The sequence below is a fragment of the Zychaea mexicana genome (assembly GCF_025766255.1).
Source record: "Zychaea mexicana strain RSA 1403 chromosome Unknown BDB00scaffold_134, whole genome shotgun sequence".
Classification (NCBI taxonomy): Eukaryota; Fungi; Mucoromycota; class Mucoromycetes; order Mucorales; family Lichtheimiaceae; genus Zychaea; species Zychaea mexicana.
In genome coordinates, this window is record NW_026516797.1 from 90,734 (window position 1) to 110,334 (window position 19,601).

The 19,601-nt window shown below is 42.2% G+C and overlaps 6 protein-coding genes across 6 annotated transcripts; 2 read left to right on the top strand and 4 right to left on the bottom strand.

Annotated features, from left to right (window-relative positions):
• Nucleotides 1–508: 508 nt before the first annotated feature.
• Nucleotides 509–929, top strand: BDB00DRAFT_853224 (uncharacterized protein; the record flags this gene model as incomplete). The annotated part of the gene is made up of 2 exons (XM_053125616.1): nucleotides 509–786; nucleotides 829–929. Coding segments are annotated over exons 1-2 (285 nt in total), but the record flags the coding sequence as incomplete, so codon positions are not given.
• Nucleotides 930–1,008: 79 nt separating this feature from the next.
• Nucleotides 1,009–3,273, bottom strand: BDB00DRAFT_792572 (uncharacterized protein; the record flags this gene model as incomplete). The annotated part of the gene is made up of 4 exons (XM_053121132.1): nucleotides 1,009–1,093; nucleotides 1,263–1,584; nucleotides 3,035–3,147; nucleotides 3,257–3,273. 4 exons carry the CDS (start codon nucleotides 3,271–3,273, stop codon nucleotides 1,009–1,011), a joined length of 537 nt encoding a protein of 178 aa, XP_052973862.1.
• Nucleotides 3,274–6,351: 3,078 nt separating this feature from the next.
• BDB00DRAFT_878402 (uncharacterized protein) lies at nucleotides 6,352–7,943 on the bottom strand (the record flags this gene model as incomplete). The annotated part of the gene is made up of 2 exons (XM_053127729.1): nucleotides 6,352–7,670; nucleotides 7,754–7,943. The coding sequence occupies 2 exons, from the start codon at nucleotides 7,941–7,943 to the stop codon at nucleotides 6,352–6,354; spliced, it is 1,509 nt and encodes a 502-aa protein (XP_052973863.1).
• A 459-nt stretch (nucleotides 7,944–8,402) lies between these two features.
• On the bottom strand, nucleotides 8,403–11,249 carry BDB00DRAFT_110680 (uncharacterized protein). The gene is made up of 6 exons (XM_053116095.1): nucleotides 11,028–11,249; nucleotides 10,853–10,939; nucleotides 10,084–10,793; nucleotides 9,945–10,007; nucleotides 9,569–9,877; nucleotides 8,403–9,454 (listed from the first exon to the last, which is right to left on the bottom strand). Exons 1-6 carry the CDS (start codon nucleotides 11,113–11,115, stop codon nucleotides 8,630–8,632), a joined length of 2,082 nt encoding a protein of 693 aa, XP_052973864.1. The 5' UTR covers nucleotides 11,116–11,249; the 3' UTR covers nucleotides 8,403–8,629.
• A 61-nt stretch (nucleotides 11,250–11,310) lies between these two features.
• BDB00DRAFT_853248 (ARS binding protein 2-domain-containing protein) lies at nucleotides 11,311–14,315 on the top strand. Its single transcript, XM_053125617.1, has 3 exons — nucleotides 11,311–11,600; nucleotides 11,778–12,566; nucleotides 12,651–14,315. The coding sequence occupies exons 1-3, from the start codon at nucleotides 11,403–11,405 to the stop codon at nucleotides 13,971–13,973; spliced, it is 2,310 nt and encodes a 769-aa protein (XP_052973865.1). The 5' UTR covers nucleotides 11,311–11,402; the 3' UTR covers nucleotides 13,974–14,315.
• Nucleotides 14,316–18,727: 4,412 nt separating this feature from the next.
• On the bottom strand, nucleotides 18,728–18,978 carry BDB00DRAFT_853252 (uncharacterized protein; the record flags this gene model as incomplete). The annotated part of the gene is made up of 2 exons (XM_053125618.1): nucleotides 18,728–18,847; nucleotides 18,870–18,978. Coding segments are annotated over 2 exons (198 nt in total), but the record flags the coding sequence as incomplete, so codon positions are not given.
• Between the last annotated feature and the right edge of the window lie 623 nt (nucleotides 18,979–19,601).

Below are 19,601 nucleotides of genomic sequence, written 5' to 3' on the forward strand. Positions count from 1 at the left end.
AAATTGTCCCACAATCTCTCCCATCTCAGTTAAACTTGAAGAGTACTAATACAGATGTGAAAAGAGCCTATCTCTCCATGCTCTATGTTACAAAATATTTGTGATCCTTTGGAGCATGCGTTCGTGTTGGCGATCATATAGAATCAGTACATATCTGCAGCACCAAAAACAGACGATATTAATTACCGAGTATTTTAACATGTAGAACTTCATCTACTCCAACAGCAACAATAGCTGCATGTTTAACCACGAGTGGAATGAAACTTGAGGGTGGGTTGAAAATGAATAGTCAAACTTATGAACAACGGTTGGCATTTGTGGAAGAAGTAACTCGTGTGTAGCCGTGTGTTATGTCGAAGAATACAAAGTCTGATAAATAAAGTTAAAGAAGAACAACGCGAGATAAAATATATTTATATCAATTTTCGAAGAGTACAAAGTTTGATAAATCATTACATGAAAGTCAAAGAAGAGCGCGAGATTAGATATATGATATCAATCGTTGAAAAGTACAAAGTTTGATAAATCATTACATGAAAGTCAAAGAAGAGCGCGAGATTAGATATATGATATCAATCGTTGAAAAGTACAAAGTTTGATAAATGAAGTCAAAGAAGAAGAGCGCGAGATTACATATACGATATCAATTGTCGAAGAGTACAAAGTTTAACAGATTTTTACATGAAAGTCAAAGAAGAACGCGAGATAAAAAAAAAGTGCCCTCAACAAGCAGTTTGCATGGCCTGAAGGCTACACAAAAAGATGAAGAGTGCAAGAAAAAGAAGAGTCTGTGTGTGAAGGGAAGGGGGAAAAACTCAGTGAAAAAAGTGCCCTCAACAAGCAGTTTGCATGGCCTGAAGGCTAAACAAAAAGATGGAGAGTGCAAGAAAAAGAAGAGTCTGTGTGTGAAGAGAAGGAGGAAAAACTCAGTAAAAAAAGTGCCCTCAACAAGCAGTTTGCATGACCTGAAGGCCACACAAAAAGCATGAAGAGTGCAAGAAAAAGGGTCTATGTGTCCCAAATCATTTGGCCTTTTAAGTCAATCAACCACGAACCCAAGCCATCCTTGGTACCAACGAGCGGGGAGCCATGGCTACACATAGTTTCGAGAGTCAAGTGCAAGCAATCGGTTGAATACTGCTTGTGCGTGGGGAGAAACTTAGAGGGAAGAGGGAAGGGAGAGGGAAGAGGGAAGGGAGAGGGAAGAGGGAAGAGGGAAGGGAGAGGGAAGGAGAAGGAAAAAGAGTTGACTCTCAAAATACCCAAATAAACGGCGTTTGCTGAAAAGTCGGATGCTGTTGTCAATTGCTGAAGCTCGGATGCATGGAGTCGATTGCCGAGTGTCGATCAGGGTTAGACCAGGACCAACGGGAACAAGACCAGGACCAACGGGAACAAGACCAGGACCAACGGAGGCAAGACCAGGACCAACGGGAACAAGACCAGGACCAACGGGAACAAGACCAGGACCAACGGAGGCAAGACCAGGGCCAACGGAAGAGCCAGAGCCAAAGGAAGAGCCAAGGGAAAGACCAGGAGCAACCAAGGGAGTGAAAGAAAAAGAAAAAAGGAAAAAGAAAGTGGCTTGAAAAAAATGGGCGTATTTACATCTTTTGAACTCAAACCCCTGTCTTTAAAAAAACACGTCACTGGCCTTTGATTCGTCGCTTAAAATGATGTGAGAAAGCAAAAGGGTGAGGGAAGAAAAAACATGTGCAGGAAGAGACATAGTCAAGCGGTCAAGCGGTCAAGAAGAAGGCGTGTGTGATCTGCGTGTAATGGTTTGCTCTACGAAGTATGTTTCACCGTATCATGCAGGGCGTGTCCCGACGGTGTCGCCGCTTGTTTTCAAATAAGAAGGTACGTGCACACACAGGGTTTCAGCAACACCGCCCCTGAGTAAAATATCAGAAATGGTTGAATTGTGAAGTGGCATTGTAACAAAGAAGCTCACATAAGAAAAAGCCAAATTACTTTTGTGTCAAACCAAAAAAGAATGCTGCCTTTTCCGTATATGAGAAGAAGCGTTCAAACTAAAGTATAGTTACTTTGATACGATGACTTTCAAGTGAATAATGCACACTGTTACCTTCCTCTTTCTCTTAATATTGCTGACACTGAAGTTTAGCAGCTGTTGTAGCCATATCAACGTACAGGCTGTACGTATGTACTTAGTATGTACAGTCCTAATAAAGTTGAACGTGAAACTGTGTTCTCCACGCTATCCTTCAAAGCGTTTCCAAGCAATCTAGTTTTTACAACAACTGGACAAGCAAACCGACACAACGGTTGGATTAACCTCATCGACTCGTCTCAGCCACTAATAAAACACAAAGTACGATTGAATAGGCAGAGCGACTACTCGAGTACCCCATATGCCACGACATTCTATGACGGATCAACGACATCACGTTTTGCAACGGAATGTACTTGCTCAAGTCAAGCAGCAACAACAGCAGCCCCCAAGAGCAGCAGCATCAGAGAAGATGACATTGTCAACTTTTAAAAAGCTGTTTGACGCGCTTCCGTCGCGTAATCTTTCTGGCAAGGCAGCTTTGAGTACCGCGGCGGGTTTCTTCTCTCCATGCTGCAAAACCGAATAAGAGTGGCAGATCTTTTGTCGCGTGCTAGATCCTATCTGAATATGGGCATGTCGGTCGTAACATTTTGACGGGTCACTGCAAGTCGAGGACTGTAGCAAGAGCTTGTTAAAAGCGTTGTCCTGGCGAGCATGGTAGCAACATGAAAACTAACGCCTGATGATGATCAATGATACGCGTAACGTAGGTTGAATGGCGTACGCGGTGCATCACCTTTGCACGTAATACAGGTTCTGTTATAGTTTACTCGTGTTCTGGACGCTTTCATGTCGCTACACACGCGCAAGATGCGAACTGGATGCGTTTGTTGGAGAGATGGTGATCATGGCGTTATAATATGACTGTCATTTGTTTTAGGCTGCCCATCATCCACGTATACAGGCAGGGCAGCAGCATGGAGGATAACTTGACAACATTCTGACAAATACACATACGGCGACAGCGCATAAACAAGGTTTTTGCGAGTGCAAGCACAAAAGCAGCACGGGCGGTTATGTAGGTGATTGAAGCCAAGGGCAATTTCTTGAGCGTTGCATCAGGCTTTACACTGTGTATACAACAAAGCATCCGGTACTTTGAACACCATTGAAGCCCCCATTACTGTGCGCTATTCCTCCCATCCGTCACGATTGTTTGTGGAGAAGGTAAACCTGTACTACAAGCTGCTGTACATGTCATTTTAACAACTACGGCTGCTGCTACATACCATGTTTCTTTGTCGCTGTACACCGTTTGTCCTTTTCCTTCTTTTGGTGCCGCTGCTTCTCCAGCAACGTATTGTTTCTTTACTTCTCTGCATCAATTTACTCTTGTCGCTTCTGTTTTTGCTCTCTAATGCTATCATATCCGTTGCTGCTCATCAATGGATCTGGTGATTGGATATACTCTTATTATTAAGTTCTTCAGTGATATTTTACCTGAACCGTTTCCGCGATATTTTCAAACATCTTCTGTGTCTTCGTTTACACTTTTGCGTAGTACCTGATTCGTACTGTTGCTTATAAAGTTCCCGCTAAGCAGATTCTTCCTTGCTTGTCTCTTTTGACGTGTTATTTCGCCTCGACTCGGCCAGTCCGAACATTTGGATTATGTGAGTTGTTGGTCAAAGCCGGCACAGTACCGGTTAGTGCAAAGATATATAGGAGGATACATAAGGGCGTTCAACCTTTCCATCTTTGAAAATAAGCACTATTTTTTGCATGTAGCATCACTAGGTATTCTTGATGTATGTGCATACTATAGACTTCATCAATATATCTCCAACAGCTTGTGTATATAGAACCGGCCGACTTCGTGGGTGTTGGATGCGTAACGGTTACATCTTTTTCTTTAACTGGTCGAGGTGAGTTAGAATCCAAGAAACCTGGTAGGTTACTACGTAGTGAAGCAAAGTAATAATTACATTTTCGACGTGCAATAGCTTTTGCGCCTCCCCAATAGCCCTCTATCTAGTTGGTTTCACAGTGGTATCGTGGGTAAAACTTGCAAATGTGCCCTGCTTCTTGTAGCATAGATTATTTGTTCTCGAAAACCGGGTTGCTCCCAGCATGCATATGGAACGGACAGCAAGTAGAGTCTTCATTCGGCCCGTTATCGTCGCACTTTGCCTTCCAGTATTTTCCGGCCGATTGTGTTCGTCCCAAAACCCAGGCTTCCGTTCTTGTAAGATCGACTGAACACCGAGGGCTGTTCATTCCGTGATCTCCTTGGATTCACCCTTCTTGCGCTTAATGAGAGTTGTTGATCGATAAAACGGCTGCTCGACCTTTTTGTAACCGTCCATATACTATCCTTATCGCTTTTGCTATTGAACACGGCTTGACATCTTGCCGTTCAGTCCAAGTCGCGATACAAGGCGTGCATCACTGGCATGCGCACGATGATTGCTGGACTGATAAAAAATAGAGACGGGTACGACACTCAGAGGATGCAGACTTTCAAAAAGGGGTATTGCATCTTCTTGTAAATGCTTAAGTAAATCCCCACTGTCCGTTGCAGCTTTAACTTGGCTTGTTTCATTAGAAAAACAATGTATCATAATGGATCGGTAAGGTATCTATTCCCTGTGTTATAAAACGGTATCGGTATCCAAGACACTAATATATGTATATTATAAGGCCAAGGATAGCCGTGTATTCTTTGGCGCACTTGAACTACAAGGCGGATCATCAAAGGGTCTTGATTAGACCTGTGCTTATGCATGCACTTGCGGACGCCATGGCTACCCTATTGCTTATAGGCGATATGCGTAGCCAAGGCGGACGGTCAGTTTACTGTGTCGTTTGGTGGCTTACTTTCATCATAATATACTCATTCAAAACACTATGACCGGTATTGTCATCCCATCTTTGTTATGGCAGAACATATTTTTGTGTTATGTATCTCATGCTCCCCCCTGGATGGTACCAGCAGCAACAGCCGCTTCTATCATCAACATGTATTGTCATACTTGGAAAATACTTGACTATATTACGGTATGATATAAAAGGACCCTCACTTTCTTATCCGTTCTAATCACCATTACTGTACTCATCAACATGGGAAGTCACCTTCACAAAGTAGTGCTACTGAGAATACCCGTATTATATAAAAAGCTTTGCACTCAAAAGAAAGAGAAAATATAGAAGAAAATATGTTAGTGATGCTCTGTAAATGTTGGCTACAGTACAGTAATAATGTAGATTCTTTAAAGGAAAAATAATTGTATGATAGGTGATTTGAGTAAACAGTCCACTAAAACAAGGCATAACCTATTCGGACGTGTTTCATGTATATGCTGCTGGCTAATTTCCGCATGGAAAGTGTATGATCGGCCACATGGACTAATTAACAGGGTTCTTACACTAACAAGCATCAGGCATTTGCCACCAGCGCGCCAGACAAAAGACAAGAGAAGAGAGAGGGAGGGAGAAATGCATAATGTAAACAATTGACTCCTGTAATTGATAACTCTGCTATAGCTTTTGCGTGTACAATCAACTGTATCAGCCCATAACAAACACGCATCACACCAGGGATGCAGAGACATGATGATATACATAGTCAGGTCCCGCAATAACCGTTTTTCTCCTTTTGGTTTTTTTGGCCATCTATTCAGTCAACGTTTCCGGATCGGTAGACGTTGTTATACTTGGAGGAAGAGCTTGTGGTGTATGCCAGCATTTTAACAAATGCTAGCGAAGCACGACAAATCTCTCTGGTACACTTTAAAGTTTCTTTTCCGCTTCTTTGGAAAAGTCAGGGTCTTTGAGTATTGTCTGCATAAAATATCGCAAAAATGTACAACAATGTGTCAATAAAAGAAACTTAAAAAATTTATCTGCCACTTCTATTTCACCCTTTACGATACGATAAATGAAAGCGATATGTTTGCTCCACATAAGTACTACGCTACTATTTTAATCAAAGCTGATTAATAATAGTCATATATATCATGTATTGATCTGACATTGTGTGAGTACATACAGTAACAGCACTTTGACAAGTCTCATGATAGGTGGAATATTTAAGTAGCTTTTATTTATGTACAGTTTACAAGAAAATTATGTATTAAAGACGGCTTGAATGGAAATAGATGCGTGTTGCAGCTTGGGGTAAAATAAGAGAGAGAGAGAGAGAGAGAGAGAGAGAGAGAGAGAGAGAGAGAGAGAGAGAGAGAGAGAGAGAGAGAGAGAGAGAGAGAGAGAGAGAGAGAGAGAGAGAGAGAGGGACATTGAAACGGGTGGGAAACGATGTAGCACGGATATGTATATCATATCGCAAGATCCAATATGGTACGTTCACTGACACCGTGATGCGTCAATAGCTGTTTATCTTCTTCATCCACACTCTCTCCTGTTGTGATCGATGATGATGTTGGAGAGGTAGTAGTAGAAGTTGCTAGCGACGTATCTGCAAAATGAGCAAACAAGTGTTTCAGAATAACCGTAAACGATCGAGCATTTTCTTCGGCAAGCAGTGCATCGGCAATTGTGCATACGCTGATATAGATTTGTCGGTACGCAGTTGGCAGCTGATGAAGATAGTGTTGTTGCGGTACAGCGGCAGCAGCATTGGTGTTCTCGGGATCTTGTTGTTGTTGCTGTTGTTGCCGGGGCCATCCACGCACCAAAGCCTGTTCCAATGCAGACCAGTTTTGTACTAATGCACGATAATGATCCTGGGTATTTTGCTGACGCGTCCTATCTTCCACTGCCTTCACTTGCTGCTTCAAGTTTCGCATCGCTTCGGCTTGTGATTGGAACCATACAGAGAAACAGTCATCGTTATGGCTCCACCCAGACACATGGTTGAGATACACCATGCCAGAGAGAACAGCAAGTCGTGGGACAGCAATGAATGTAATGGGGTCCAAGTCTTGAATCATTGAGTGGCTAATGATGTTTTGTGACAAGGCTCGATGTAAGGTCGTTGGTAAAAGTCGAGTAAACGAGTCACTGAATAGCTCCTGAGGCAAAGGTCGATACGTTCTTGTAGGAGTCGTCGTCGTCATGATAGGCATTTCTGCGGATGCAATCTTTTGTGATAAGAGCGAGTCCTGGTCATCATGACTACTGCTACTACCAAATACAACATGACCATAACAATGGTAGAGCTTGGATTCAAACCGGTCCCAATGGCGCATGAAGTCATCTAGGCGTGTTTGCAACAAGTGGGTCGTGGCCAGTATGAACGCACGGGCCGGCTGAAGTGCTTGGGCACGAGCGACTTTACGCAGTAGTTCAAGGGAGATCAACAGTCGATCAGCGTCGGGTTTAAGTTGCTCTGTGTAAAGCTCCAGATGGCGCACATTGTAGTTGTGGTGAAGTGCTTGGGCGGCAAACAGGACAGGTTCTTGCAACCGTTTCTGCTGGTGGTTGTGGTGTGATGTAATAAGAACGGGGGAGAGGGAGTAAGAAGGGGGAGATCGGCGGTTGGTTGTGGTTGTGTTGCTTGTGCATGAGCAGATCGCTCTGTGTAACAGTAGCAACGTGTCAAGGTAGATCATTTGTTGTCGATGCACAGTGTCAATGACGTTCCTTTGTTCGTTCACCCCATCAATCTGACGTAGACTGTCAAGCCATTGTTCGTCTTTTGGAATTTAAAGATTAGACTCTTGCTATAATCACTATCTCATATACATCATAGTTACAGTACTGTAGAGAAAAACGTACCCGCATGATAGAGCAGGGAAAGCAGATTATCTCGCTCTAGCTTTGGCACCTTGTCACCAGGTTGAAGGGGCCATGTCCTGATGTCGAATACAGAACTCGGAATTACGGAGGGTGGTGATGGCTGTGCTACTGACGGATGACTGGCATGATTGACAGCGAGTCGAATGGTGTACAGATAAAGTGCATCCATGATGTCTTACAAAGAGAGAGAGAGAGATAGAGTGTGTGTGTGTGTGTGTGCGTGGTACGATAAACGTGTGAGAAAGGAAAGAAAAGAAGAGAAGAAGGCAAGAAAACAAGGTTTTATAAGGGTTCTCTCTTTTCTGTCAGTAGTAGTAATAATGGTAGTGGTTGCAGTGGTCTATATGAGCGGGGGCAAGGCCGGCAACTTTCTATATTTAACCAACAAGGGGTTATTGTAGGCGGATAATAGGGAAGAAGGAGACAAGCACAAAAGATAGAAAGAAAGAGAGAGTGGGAAAGAGAAAGCAAATAACCTTAACACCCCTGCTTTTTTTTATATCCATCATTTCGCTCACGACCCTCTCCCTCACAACGTCGTCGATCCACTGGCATGGTGATTGGATGGATAAGATGCATGCAAATGCACGCCTGGGGTTAACACACTCTGCTACTTATCCAGTAAGGGAGAGAGAGAGAGAGAGAGAGCCCTTTAATGATGATGATGATGATGATGATAATTGCTGAACTTTATTACAGTTGAAGATCTTCTTCGCTCTGCTCCAGATGTCCATGCAGTCTCTGTAACCCAAGATCGACATAATAAAAAGTAGAAGAATAAAAAATACTGTATGTTAATTATGCACAGGGTGCTTTGATTTTCTCATACCACTTTCCCCATCATCATCATCTTTGTCATCCAACATCCTCTCCAGCAATTATCGAATGGGAAAAAGCTACCTGAATTCTTGGACCATCGATATGTTCTCTGCCTGCAAGTTCCATCAACCGGTCAACAAAAGTCAGTACAGACCGTTGCATATAAATGAGTGACGTCTCGGGGTTCATCATGATGTTCCCCTGCTGTCGGGTATGAGTGTTATTCCTTCGTTTACTGCGCGTCGTCTCAATCACCGCCAAGGCGCGCACCACAATTTCCACAAGCGTCGATGCAAGGTTCTCCAGCACATTGAGTGTCTCGGAATCAAACTGTGTTGTTGTGCTGCGTTCTTCCTCTTGCTCCAAGTCCTTGCTCACTTTGTCCTGCGTAGTCGTCAGGGATACTTCTTGCAGTGTTTGTAGCGACGTCAGGATTTGAACAATCCCGTCCATCCATTGCATAAGTCGGATTTCGACCCGTGCCGTAGACGATGCAGCTGTTGTGCTACTGTGACTAAGAGTAGCAGTATTAGCAGTACTGTTCGTGGTTGTGGATGATCTTGTTGCAGCTGTAGTTGTTGTGGTTGCTGCTGCAGATGTCGAATTAGCCATCTTGACGTCGGCAAGACTATTATTACTGCTAGTGCTTGTGCTGCTGCTCGATGTACATGTAGAAGATTTCGGCGATCCTTGTTTGTTCACCTGCTGCGTCTCGCGCAGAAACTCCAAATTTTCTGAGGCCCACTGACCATAGATAGTGGCAAGTATCCGACATCCGTACGTCAATTTTCGTGATGGTAGACCAATAAAGGAGATGACAGATGCGATAAACTCCACGCCATTTTGGATCGATTCCATCAACTGTTTAATAACATTCGATATTTAAGGTTCTTGTTCCCCTGTGCTCTAATCTCCCCCCCCCAAATAAATAAACCTTCCTCAACCCTGAATATCACCATGATATAAAGTAATCACCTTATCCCCATCAGGATGATGTAAAAGTTCCCGCATATCTGTCACCAGACTCTGCAACTTGGAGCACTCCGTATCGAGTTCGCTAATAAGGCCGATGCACAAGTTGTAGAACCATCCTTTCACTGTGGCAATCAGCTGTTCGTCGACGGGCATTCCCATGGCCTTCCATTCTAGTCCATTCTGCACAAGGTTGTCTCCATACAAAGTCATCTTTGATTCAAGCACAGATTGTAACCTTCGGATATCATACAGTAAATCGCTTGTGCGTGGTATTGCTTGAATTACGAGTTCTTTCATATCTTCGATTGACTAATATCATAAAAGGTATTTAACTAACTGTTTTAGTTTACTTTGAACGACACATACACTCTTTTACCTGTACATAAGTAGCAATTTTGTTGATGTGTCCTTCAAACGCTCTCCATTCTGGGAATATATCCTATCAAACAAGATAAGCTATCATTGCTATATTGCTTCTGTTCAGGAAGAAAACAAAAAGAAGACAAAAGACTTACTGCAAACGCTACCGAGCGATCGCCTCTTAATTCATCGGCAATCTTTAATATTCGATCGAGATTCTCCTTTACGTTTTGAAATCGCTGATCGTCTGACTTTGTATGGTCGGCGGTGTCAATCTGTGTCAAACAGTGTTGTAGCTGGTTTTGCTTTTCATGAAACGCTTGTCGATACTCGAGAATATTGAGATTCTGTCGTTGTGCTTGTGTTTTGAGCCACTGATCAAAGTCCATGGCTACTACCATTCTGTTTGGTTGTTGGTTGTTGTTTGTGGCAGCTTGCATTCCTGATATGCGTCGTAGAAAAGTAGCGTCCTGTTGTTGCTGTTGGCCACCACCAAAATTGGTGTTGAAACCGTCATGATAGCCAGTATTACTATTGTTGTTGAATCGACGTAATACTGAACTTTTCCGTATAGGTCGTTTATATACACGTGGAGGTACAGGTTTGTTGATGCTATTATTATAAATGCTATTATTGTTGTTGTTATTGGTATCCATATCAACGTCATGCTCGGTTGGTGTTAATGTTGTTGCCGCAGGTCTGTTATTTTCGGGGCCGGTCATGGACAAGTGCCTTGCAATGTCGTTGGCCAAACTGTTGGATATTCGTTGCATCTTGCGATCGCGGGCATTGTCTGAGAAGGTGCTGCGCTTTCGTTTAGTCGTCAATAACGAGCCGTTACTGTTGTTGACAGCTGCCTGGAACCCTGTTTTTTTTCATGTGAGTTTGACAATCGCACTTTTATTTTCATTAAGCGTCATTTACCTGGGCGCAACATGGAAGTCGGTCTTGTACTTGACACGTCAGATCGCTTATGTGTCTGACCCTTATTTTCGATCTCAAAGCTATCCTCTACAATAAATGAATTAGTTCCTAACATGATAAGATCTCGAGCAAACTAACAAACAAATAAATTACTTGACATGTATTTAATACGTACCTAGCAGCCCAATTATTGTTTTTGTACAATCTTCCCAAATTGTCGCATCAGATCGTGTGGTGGCACCCCACATTGGCGGATCGTCCATGATCGAAAGAAATAATGACGGAACGAGAAACGGAATAGAAAACGCCGGGTTTTTTTGATGCAACAGCGTTTTGTTCCATTAACAAAGTCCGCTTATTATGAGTGGCCAGTGGGTGGGTGGTGGAATTGGGGGGACTTTATATCGTCTAATTGTAAAACTGATATATTATAGCACCCAAATAGAGATTTAGTCTCACACACTTGCACCTACCCAACCCAGAGAGTGGCGCCCTTCTTTTTTTTTCCTTGTGTGCTGTCTTTCTCTTTTTCTTACCGGAAACTTTGTTCATGAACCTCTCTGAACTTATACATCGGTCTGCCGACGAAAGTCCATCGGCTGTTCATTGCACCTACGACCAATTCCAGCCAACTCCACCTCCCAGCACCACCGCTGCAGATGCTATGCAACTCTACAATAATGAGGTCCTCGAATCCCGCTTTGTAACTGCAAAGACGAACGATGAGGGTATGTACAGTCCAGCCAAGGTACGTTGTCTTGCCTTTATACATGTATAATGTTGACCCCCTCTCCTTATCGTTAATGAGGGATGAGAGATAATATATTATTTCCCACATATAATTACCACTTACTATATATACAATTGCAAAAGTGGCAACTTTAAGAAAGCTTACCTTGATTATGTTATTGCATAACTTTTGTAGCTGTTGCCAATGTCAAGCCCTACAACCAGCAGCAGTAGTTGGCATTACAATCCAGCAACAGGCGAAAGCTCACGTTCGCCCTATGCTAGTACCCTTTCCGACCAGTCCGATCGACCACGGTTACTGCTACCTGATTCACCACCACCACCAGCAGCTTCTACTGGTTTAACGGGTACAGCAGCAACAGCAACAACAGCAACAACAGCTCATCCCCCTCCTCCTTCGTCTTCATCAGTTTGTTCTAATACAACTAATACTGCAACCATCACATCTGTGGCTGCTTTGATTACAAGGGGAGGAGCTTCAGCAGGAGAAGGAGGAGGAACAGGAGGAGGAACAGGTACGCCTGCGAGCACGGACTCACCTGCATCACCCGTACCCATGGACCGCCTAACAGGATCACCTCGTTTCACCACCACCGGATCACCTGAGTTCCATCCAAATCAAAATCACCACCACCACCATCATCATGTTGCCACCATCATGGACAACAATAGAAACAGCAATAGTGATATAATCAGTAGTAACAACTCCATTGCCAGCTTATATTCACAAAAAAACAACGCTCGAAACCGTATACTGACAATCACAGGCCAGAGCGTCACCAAGGACAACATCGAAGAAGGCTATGTACAATTTGTCCTGCAACATGATCCCCAATCCGTCAACGATAGCATTGAAAGCTTAATGTATGTGAAACGCAAGTTTTCATCTGTTCCCAAAACCGGTGACTTGTCATATACGACGTGGGATGTGTTTAATTTAGTCAAAAAGCTTCATAATCAACAGGTACGCTTGCTTGTAAAGGAAAAGATCGAGAGATAGGTAGAAAAGTGACATATAATTTTACTTTATATATATATATATATATAGATCAAGAATTGGTCGCAATTGGTTGGACAACTTGGATTATCTGACATGACGGGCCGTCCCCAATTTGCACAACGCGTAAAACGATGGATGCGAAAATATAGAATAGACTGTTATTTTGATTATCTACTTGGCAACCCTTACAATTTTTATGCGACCGACGACAAATCTTCAGGATGCTTAACAATGGGCAATTACCAAAAACGTAAAGCAGGCAGCAGCAAAACATCGTTAGCAGCAACATCAGCAGCAGCGGCAACCGTTACAGATGACACAGATTCGGTAAAATCATCAGGATCAGGCAATATTGGCGGTACTAGTAGTGGACGAACACGGAAACGATCGCGATATTATTTATTGACCGATGAAGATGACGAAGATGAAGAGGACGATAACAATGGAACTAGCGATGATGAGGAACGACAACGACGCAGTACGCCTATTGTTCTTGCTGGAAGTCGAAAACGATCTAGAATGTCACCCCATCAACATGTCAGTACTGAAAGCATGCGGCTCTCGAAAGCATTACAGGAAAATAATCATCGGCTATCCGAACCTGACGATGATGATCATGACGACAGCCATCATCACAACTATAGTCGTGATGCTGATGCTGATGGTGACCGTACCTTGACGGATGATGATGATGTTAATGACGATATGCAAGACGGCGGTGACGATGGCGAAGATCGAGACAACAATAGTTACCATGACGATAATGAGCATAACCATATCAACTATGATGCCAATGACGACGAAATGGATGAGGGAGACGAAGAAGACGAACTTGCATCCACTTCCTCATCCTCTACCGTATCACAATCAGCAACGACACGAGGTGTCAACCAAAGACCTAATAACGACCCTATAGCTACTACCACTACTACCACTAATACTATACCATTCTTAAACAACACATCAAGAACTACAACAACGACTACGGCTGGACCGATTTCCTCTTCTTCTTCTTCTGTCCCTGAACATCCCTCAACCATTCCCTCACCATCCGCATTAACAACACAACAACAACAACAACAACAACAGCCATGTTCTGATTGTAGCCAAATGCAAGGAACGGTCCATTCTTTACGGAACGATGTGTCCGAGTTGAAAACACAAGTTGCATCGTTACAAGCCCGGTTAGACGAAGAATTACAAAGCAAACAAACGATGGCTAAACAGATTTCTCGGTTCGAGAGCATGTGTGTCCATTATGATAACTGGCGGACCAAGCTAGCAGTGCATTTGCTGCAAAACCCTTTCAACATGGAATTGATGGAGCGGAAACGCGATTCTTCTTGCAACAATACAGCAGCCACTCCATAAATAGCATCGACACCTTTTGTATACGCACATTACATTTCTTCCCTCTATACTCCTTTTTTCTAGTACTTTTGTAAAAAACAATAATAACTATCTTCCCTTTCCTCTTACCTCATTCCACTTACACATGCACCCGTCTCTTCCCCTCTTTCTAATCTACTACTACTACTCCTATCATCATCATCATCATCATCATGTACATATATTATAATATAGGAATCTATATTGTGTGTTGAAATTTCCTTTTATCACACACATCAAACCATATACTCGTTCCTTGAAATGCCCGCCCTTCCCCCTCGTCCTCCCCACGTTTCTCTCTCCTGATATAAAGAACAGGGCGGGCTGATCTCCTGATAATTTGGCGCGAGAATTTTTAGCTGGTTTGAGCGTAAGGCCGTGGCGCATGGTGCTTTTTCATTCTTAAATGGTGGCTATAATGTACAGACACAGTGAGATGAGACAGCAAACCACAGCGATAATTTACTTGTTATGATAGTACATCAAACTATGTGTCCGAGAAGTCTACTGGCGTGTCTGTCATGCCACGATCCGGACGCATTACACTGTTGAATAATGACAGTGGTTGGATAAAAGTGGCTTGAATAGGAAATTGAAAGTATGAGTTTGCTATCAAGTGGATGAGTGATTGGAAGAAAAATACGTACTACGAAAGTTATACTGGCCTAGGATAGGTTTACATACAATGCATGCACAGCATTTAGGCTTATTTTAAAGACTATGCAACTTGATCCTGATGCATAAGAGAATCAAGGTGTTCAAAAGTGGCACGCATACTATTGATTTAAATGATTTGACTTATAACCGAGGTATGGTTATAGACTAGTCAGCAAGGATCTTACTCTTTCTTTCTTTTTTGTTTTGTATGATGTATTTGCCGTCCACCTCGATTCTAAGAATGCCGTAAAGAGTATCAGTTGTCTTTATGATCCAGCTATGTCGAGTGATGTTGTATATATCATATAATCCGTTTGCTGATATATGGTGTGCTTGCAAAATGAGATGATCAGGAAACTTTCACTTTCATGTTAAAGGGTCAGACAGCAGTGTTGCGCATTAAAAAGCTGCCCTTCAAAGACTTGCACTTGTGCCCAAGCCCTGGTTTTGCAATTCCTGATGTGATATACATACAGGATCCGCATCTATTTTTTTAACTCCAATAGGAAAAAAAGAAGACTCGCACATTTGCGACTTGCAAATGGGTGGATATGATTTACACTTTATCGAGGTAAAAACAGCTTCCATTGATGCAATATCAGCTGGCTGACGCATGCTTTGCGTCTTTTTCAAAACATAAAATGACGTGGTTACTGCAAGATGAATATATGAAAGCGTAAGTGTTTGAATGGTTAGTAGAGTGGGGATACCCAAAGACCAAATGTTTCAACGGAACGTATGTATCGTACATCGTTTCTGACAGATAATTAACGAGGTAGTGTTATGGTGCATACTGACTTAAACCATCAAGATAATTCAATTACCGACCAAGAAACAATTCGTATCAGAGTTGGAAACTATGTTTATTGATGTATTTTGAACAGATCTTACGGTTTACTTTTTGAATTAGCATGAAAGAGCATTTTCGAGCCTGTGATTAGAGTTAAAGTTTTGTCGGAAGTTAAAAATGTCAGCAGGAGTCGCGTTATTAAATGGGGTTTGCCTGATAAAAGACAAAAACGCGCAAAAGAGCAAGCAACATTTGCCAAAGATGGTCGTTTCCAACAATTAGTCCCAGCAATTCAACAACCAGTTGTTGAGATTCCGTTCGCAGAAGTCATGATTGAAACCGAACCCAACGACTTTGAATTCTTGCCTTCTTGTAAGCCGAAACAGTAACACTGGCACCACCGTATGGAACAACGAAGCAGTGGGATCGAAGCGCGGAAGCGGAAGATACTGGGGGTACTGGTAGAACTACCAAGTGTTGCCGAAATGATAAGACTGCAGAGAAGAAAAAGGGCAGTTACAAAATCACCAACTTCTTTTTTCCTCGGTATCAGTAGATCAGTACCGCGAAAATGACCGCGACCACTTTGACAAAGTAGCCACGGTAGATGATACCATCCCTTTCATGAGCAGCCAGGAAGGATTCGGACGCTTTACATCAATCATCACTCCAATCGCAAATACAAGAAAAAACGATAAACGAGCCCTTAACGATTATGAGTTGCGAAAACATATTAGTGCTCACGTCTATTTCCGAGAGCTGCTGAATGACCGGCGGGTAAAGCAGGCATCCAAAACGGCGGCTGTAATTGCATGGATCGAGCCGTCAGAAAATTATCGTCCCCGCGCCATTGTATCATATGCCAAAGAATTTTTACGCTTCGGTAAAATTTCATCTCATTAGCAAGAAAAACACACCAAACACCTTTCGTTTTTGAGCTAAAGTAGCAGCATTACAATGGCGGAAAAACACTAAGCCAGAGAAAAGAGGAATTCCGGAAGTGCTCAATTATTTAAACGAAGTCGCTATTCCAGACCTTCTTGCTCTTCCAGGACATATCTCGCCTTCAGTACTTTGAATCTTTTGTTTGTTTGAAGGGGAGCTACACCTACCGAGCCAACAAAAAGATGTTTATTACCGTGGTCATGAGCGCGATGATGTTGTTCAGTACCGCCAAGAGTGGCTGCAAAAATGGTTGAATACAGCCGCTTTGTGAAAACGTACGACGACGACGATGTTTCAGTTGAGCAACAACCTCTTCTACCAGGCGGCCAAAAGAAGATCATTATGGTGACGCAAGATGAATTCGAACGACTGCAAGACCAACCTCTGGCTGTATGAGGGTGAAAATCCCATCCGTAAAAAGAGTCCAGGAGGATCCATTATGGTTAGCTAATCTTAATGCCCTCGCCATGGAGCCATGAGGATCAAAAACTGGAAATCTCGCAGACTGTTTTATGCTGGTGCCAACCGAGAAGGTTATTGGACGTCAAAGGATACGATCGAGCAACTGAAAGAAGAAGCCATACCATTCTTTGAAGCACTTCATCCAGACTGTCAAGCGCTATTTTTGTTTGATCAATCAAGCAATCACAATGCTTATGGAGCAAGTGCGAAACTTGTAGGCCGTTTTGGCTTGAAAGATAAAGTCCTCAAGGGTATTGAGAAATGTGTGATTTTGCCAAGCAAGTACGTCAGTCCAGATGGGAATGTAGTTATCCAGAACTTTTTGCACCCTTGAGATTAAGCAAAAGAAGACAGCAAGTGGTGTGAAAGAAGATCGCATTTGGACCTTTGAGGCCATCAGAACCATTTTGGAAGAGCGTGGCCTGGGACTTTGAAAGGAATTTGAGGAAAAAAAAAGCATTGGAAAACCAATTGCGAACAGCCATCGAATGCTGATCGCACTTGTTGCCCTTATTATATGTTAGAGGGTCAACCCGACTTTGTTGCGCAGAAAGCGCGTTACACGAGACTGTTCTCAAGCCTGGTCCTCTTATCCCAAGTACTATTGCAAAACAAAATTAAATAGAAAGATACTGGAGTGTTGCCAAGCGTATTGCAAGAATTGAGTGCGATCGTACATTTTCATCACTAAGAGATAACCTTGATAGCTTTCTAGATCAAGTCTCCCCACCTGATGCTAAGCCTCTAGAAATCCGCCGTTATTACAATCGCTGCTGGCAATATATTCACGCATACGATGATATGAAAGCTGGAAACGCGATGCTTTTAAGCTTGTTGAAAAGTGTATCTCAAAAAGTTTTAAATCCCACCGAACACTCAGAGTAAATGACATTACACTAAATTAATGGTCAAAACGCCCAATAATTCAATCGCCATACTTTAATATTACATATGATATTCATCTCAATCAACGATGGCTCCTGCGCCCCTATCAGCTATACTATTTACCAGCGGGATTTTAGATGCTGAACTGTTAAACAGTGCAAACAACTAGTATTTTTACTATTGATCCGCTCAATATGATATAACGATATATCTATTGGTTTATATCGCATATCGTAATAGCGAATAAGTGACAATTCTTAGCTTAATTTGATAACTCATCACTATATCGAAATATTACTATATCGAATATCACTATAGCGAGCGAGCACCGATGTAGTACTACAGTGAAACATTTCTCTATATTTTGCAAGTACTTCTTTTGTTCTAGGAAGAAGATTGCAATGATGGCAAAAAGGAATTGAAAAATAGGTTTATTTTTTTAGTAATATAAGCTTCTAGTAGTAAAATTATATCTAAAGAATCGTGCATTCCTACAAATGTTAGTAAGCTTTTGTCCGTGGTAACGATAGCCCTCTGTTTTTTTTGTCTTTCAATAATTTTTTCTTCAACTACATAATATACTGATTTATGGGATTCGTCTGTGGCAGTTGTTACGGTCTTTTTCGTCTTGATAACTGTCGTCTTCACTAGCTTGAGGTACATGATATCTGTGTGATTTGCTTGTTGGTATCTTCGGTCCTTTTTGGTGTGTTATCATGTCGTGTTATTTTTGCATTCGATTATGTATGTCGATCTGTTTTTTTTTTCTTTTTTTTTTGCGCAGCCTTCGCTAAATGCTCTGTTGTCTTGAGCTCGACGCGAATGATATGGAGGCCGTTGAAGGCGATAATAGACTGTGCTTGTGGCTTTGTATCGATGATGATCCTCAGCGCTGTATTTTGTCTCTTAAATCATATCAATAAGCCTTTCACGTTAGTTATCAAAGTCTTATTCTAAAGTAAATCCGTGTGTCTTATTTGTACTTACTGTTGATTAATTTCACTTTATAGTTGCCCAAGTCTTGCTTTTCAGTCTGGTAGTAAAATCGACTGCAATTTGATATCGCTTGGTTTGTTTTGTATGTAATACTGTGTGTCTTGTGTAGACATCATCTTTTCTTCGCTGATATAAATTGTTACTGTTGTTGCATGTGTTAGCTTTTGATGCGATGTTGATCGGGTATGTGGTGCGGTCGTAAGCAAGCTTGCTTAAGGTGATATGTAAGACAGCCACCGACTTGTTGACGTTTTCTTGGTGCCGTATTGTACGAAAGGCAGTGATGATTTTTTTTTCTTGACATTTGTTTCTGACTTTTTGTTGCCTTGAATTTCGCTACTTTTGCTTTCCGTCGTCACAGACCGCGTGATGCTTGGTGTTGTTTTTACATTCTCTCTAATCTACTACTAATCTACTTCCTGATTTTCTTTTCTTTTCTTTTTTCTTTTTTTTTACTCGTATTTTGAGGGGCTATCGTTACCTGGACCGTAACTTACCAACGCTTTGTCAGAAGAGATTTCCTGGGTAGAATATGTCGAATGTTGTTGCATGAATAGCGGCGTTCACTAATGATATGATTGTAGCAAAGTCATAATGAGCAGATAATTTTACAAAAGCATGAATAGTCAATTGTTTCTCTTGGTTTTGCTTCTTACCATGATACAGCAATGTATGCTTCTTCTGTTTCGATTTCCAAGGTAGTGTACTAATGACTGTCCTTGTAGCTAACGCTTGATATAGAAGAAATGACAGAAAGCCTCCCTTGTTTTGCTGCGTGCCATCCATTGATTTGTCATGGATACACATGCACAATGCCTTCCTTAAGGTAGTATCATCGAGTAGTCATGTCGCCCACCGCTTTTACTAAAAGATCA

Excerpts from the sequence above, each read along its gene's own strand:
- BDB00DRAFT_110680 (XM_053116095.1), bottom strand. The coding sequence starts at position 11,115 with ATGGACGATCCGCCAATGTGGGGTGCCACCACACGATCTGATGCGACA. Across the intron at positions 10,794-10,852 it reads GACTTCCATGTTGCGCCCAG|GGTTCCAGGCAGCTGTCAAC; the intron begins GTAAATGACGCT and ends GAAAAAAAACAG. Across the intron at positions 10,008-10,083 it reads ATCGCTCGGTAGCGTTTGCA|GATATATTCCCAGAATGGAG; the intron begins GTAAGTCTTTTG and ends CTTGTTTGATAG.
- BDB00DRAFT_853248 (XM_053125617.1), top strand. The coding sequence starts at position 11,403 with ATGAACCTCTCTGAACTTATACATCGGTCTGCCGACGAAAGTCCATCG. Across the intron at positions 11,601-11,777 it reads GTATGTACAGTCCAGCCAAG|CTGTTGCCAATGTCAAGCCC; the intron begins GTACGTTGTCTT and ends TAACTTTTGTAG. Across the intron at positions 12,567-12,650 it reads AAAAGCTTCATAATCAACAG|ATCAAGAATTGGTCGCAATT; the intron begins GTACGCTTGCTT and ends ATATATATATAG.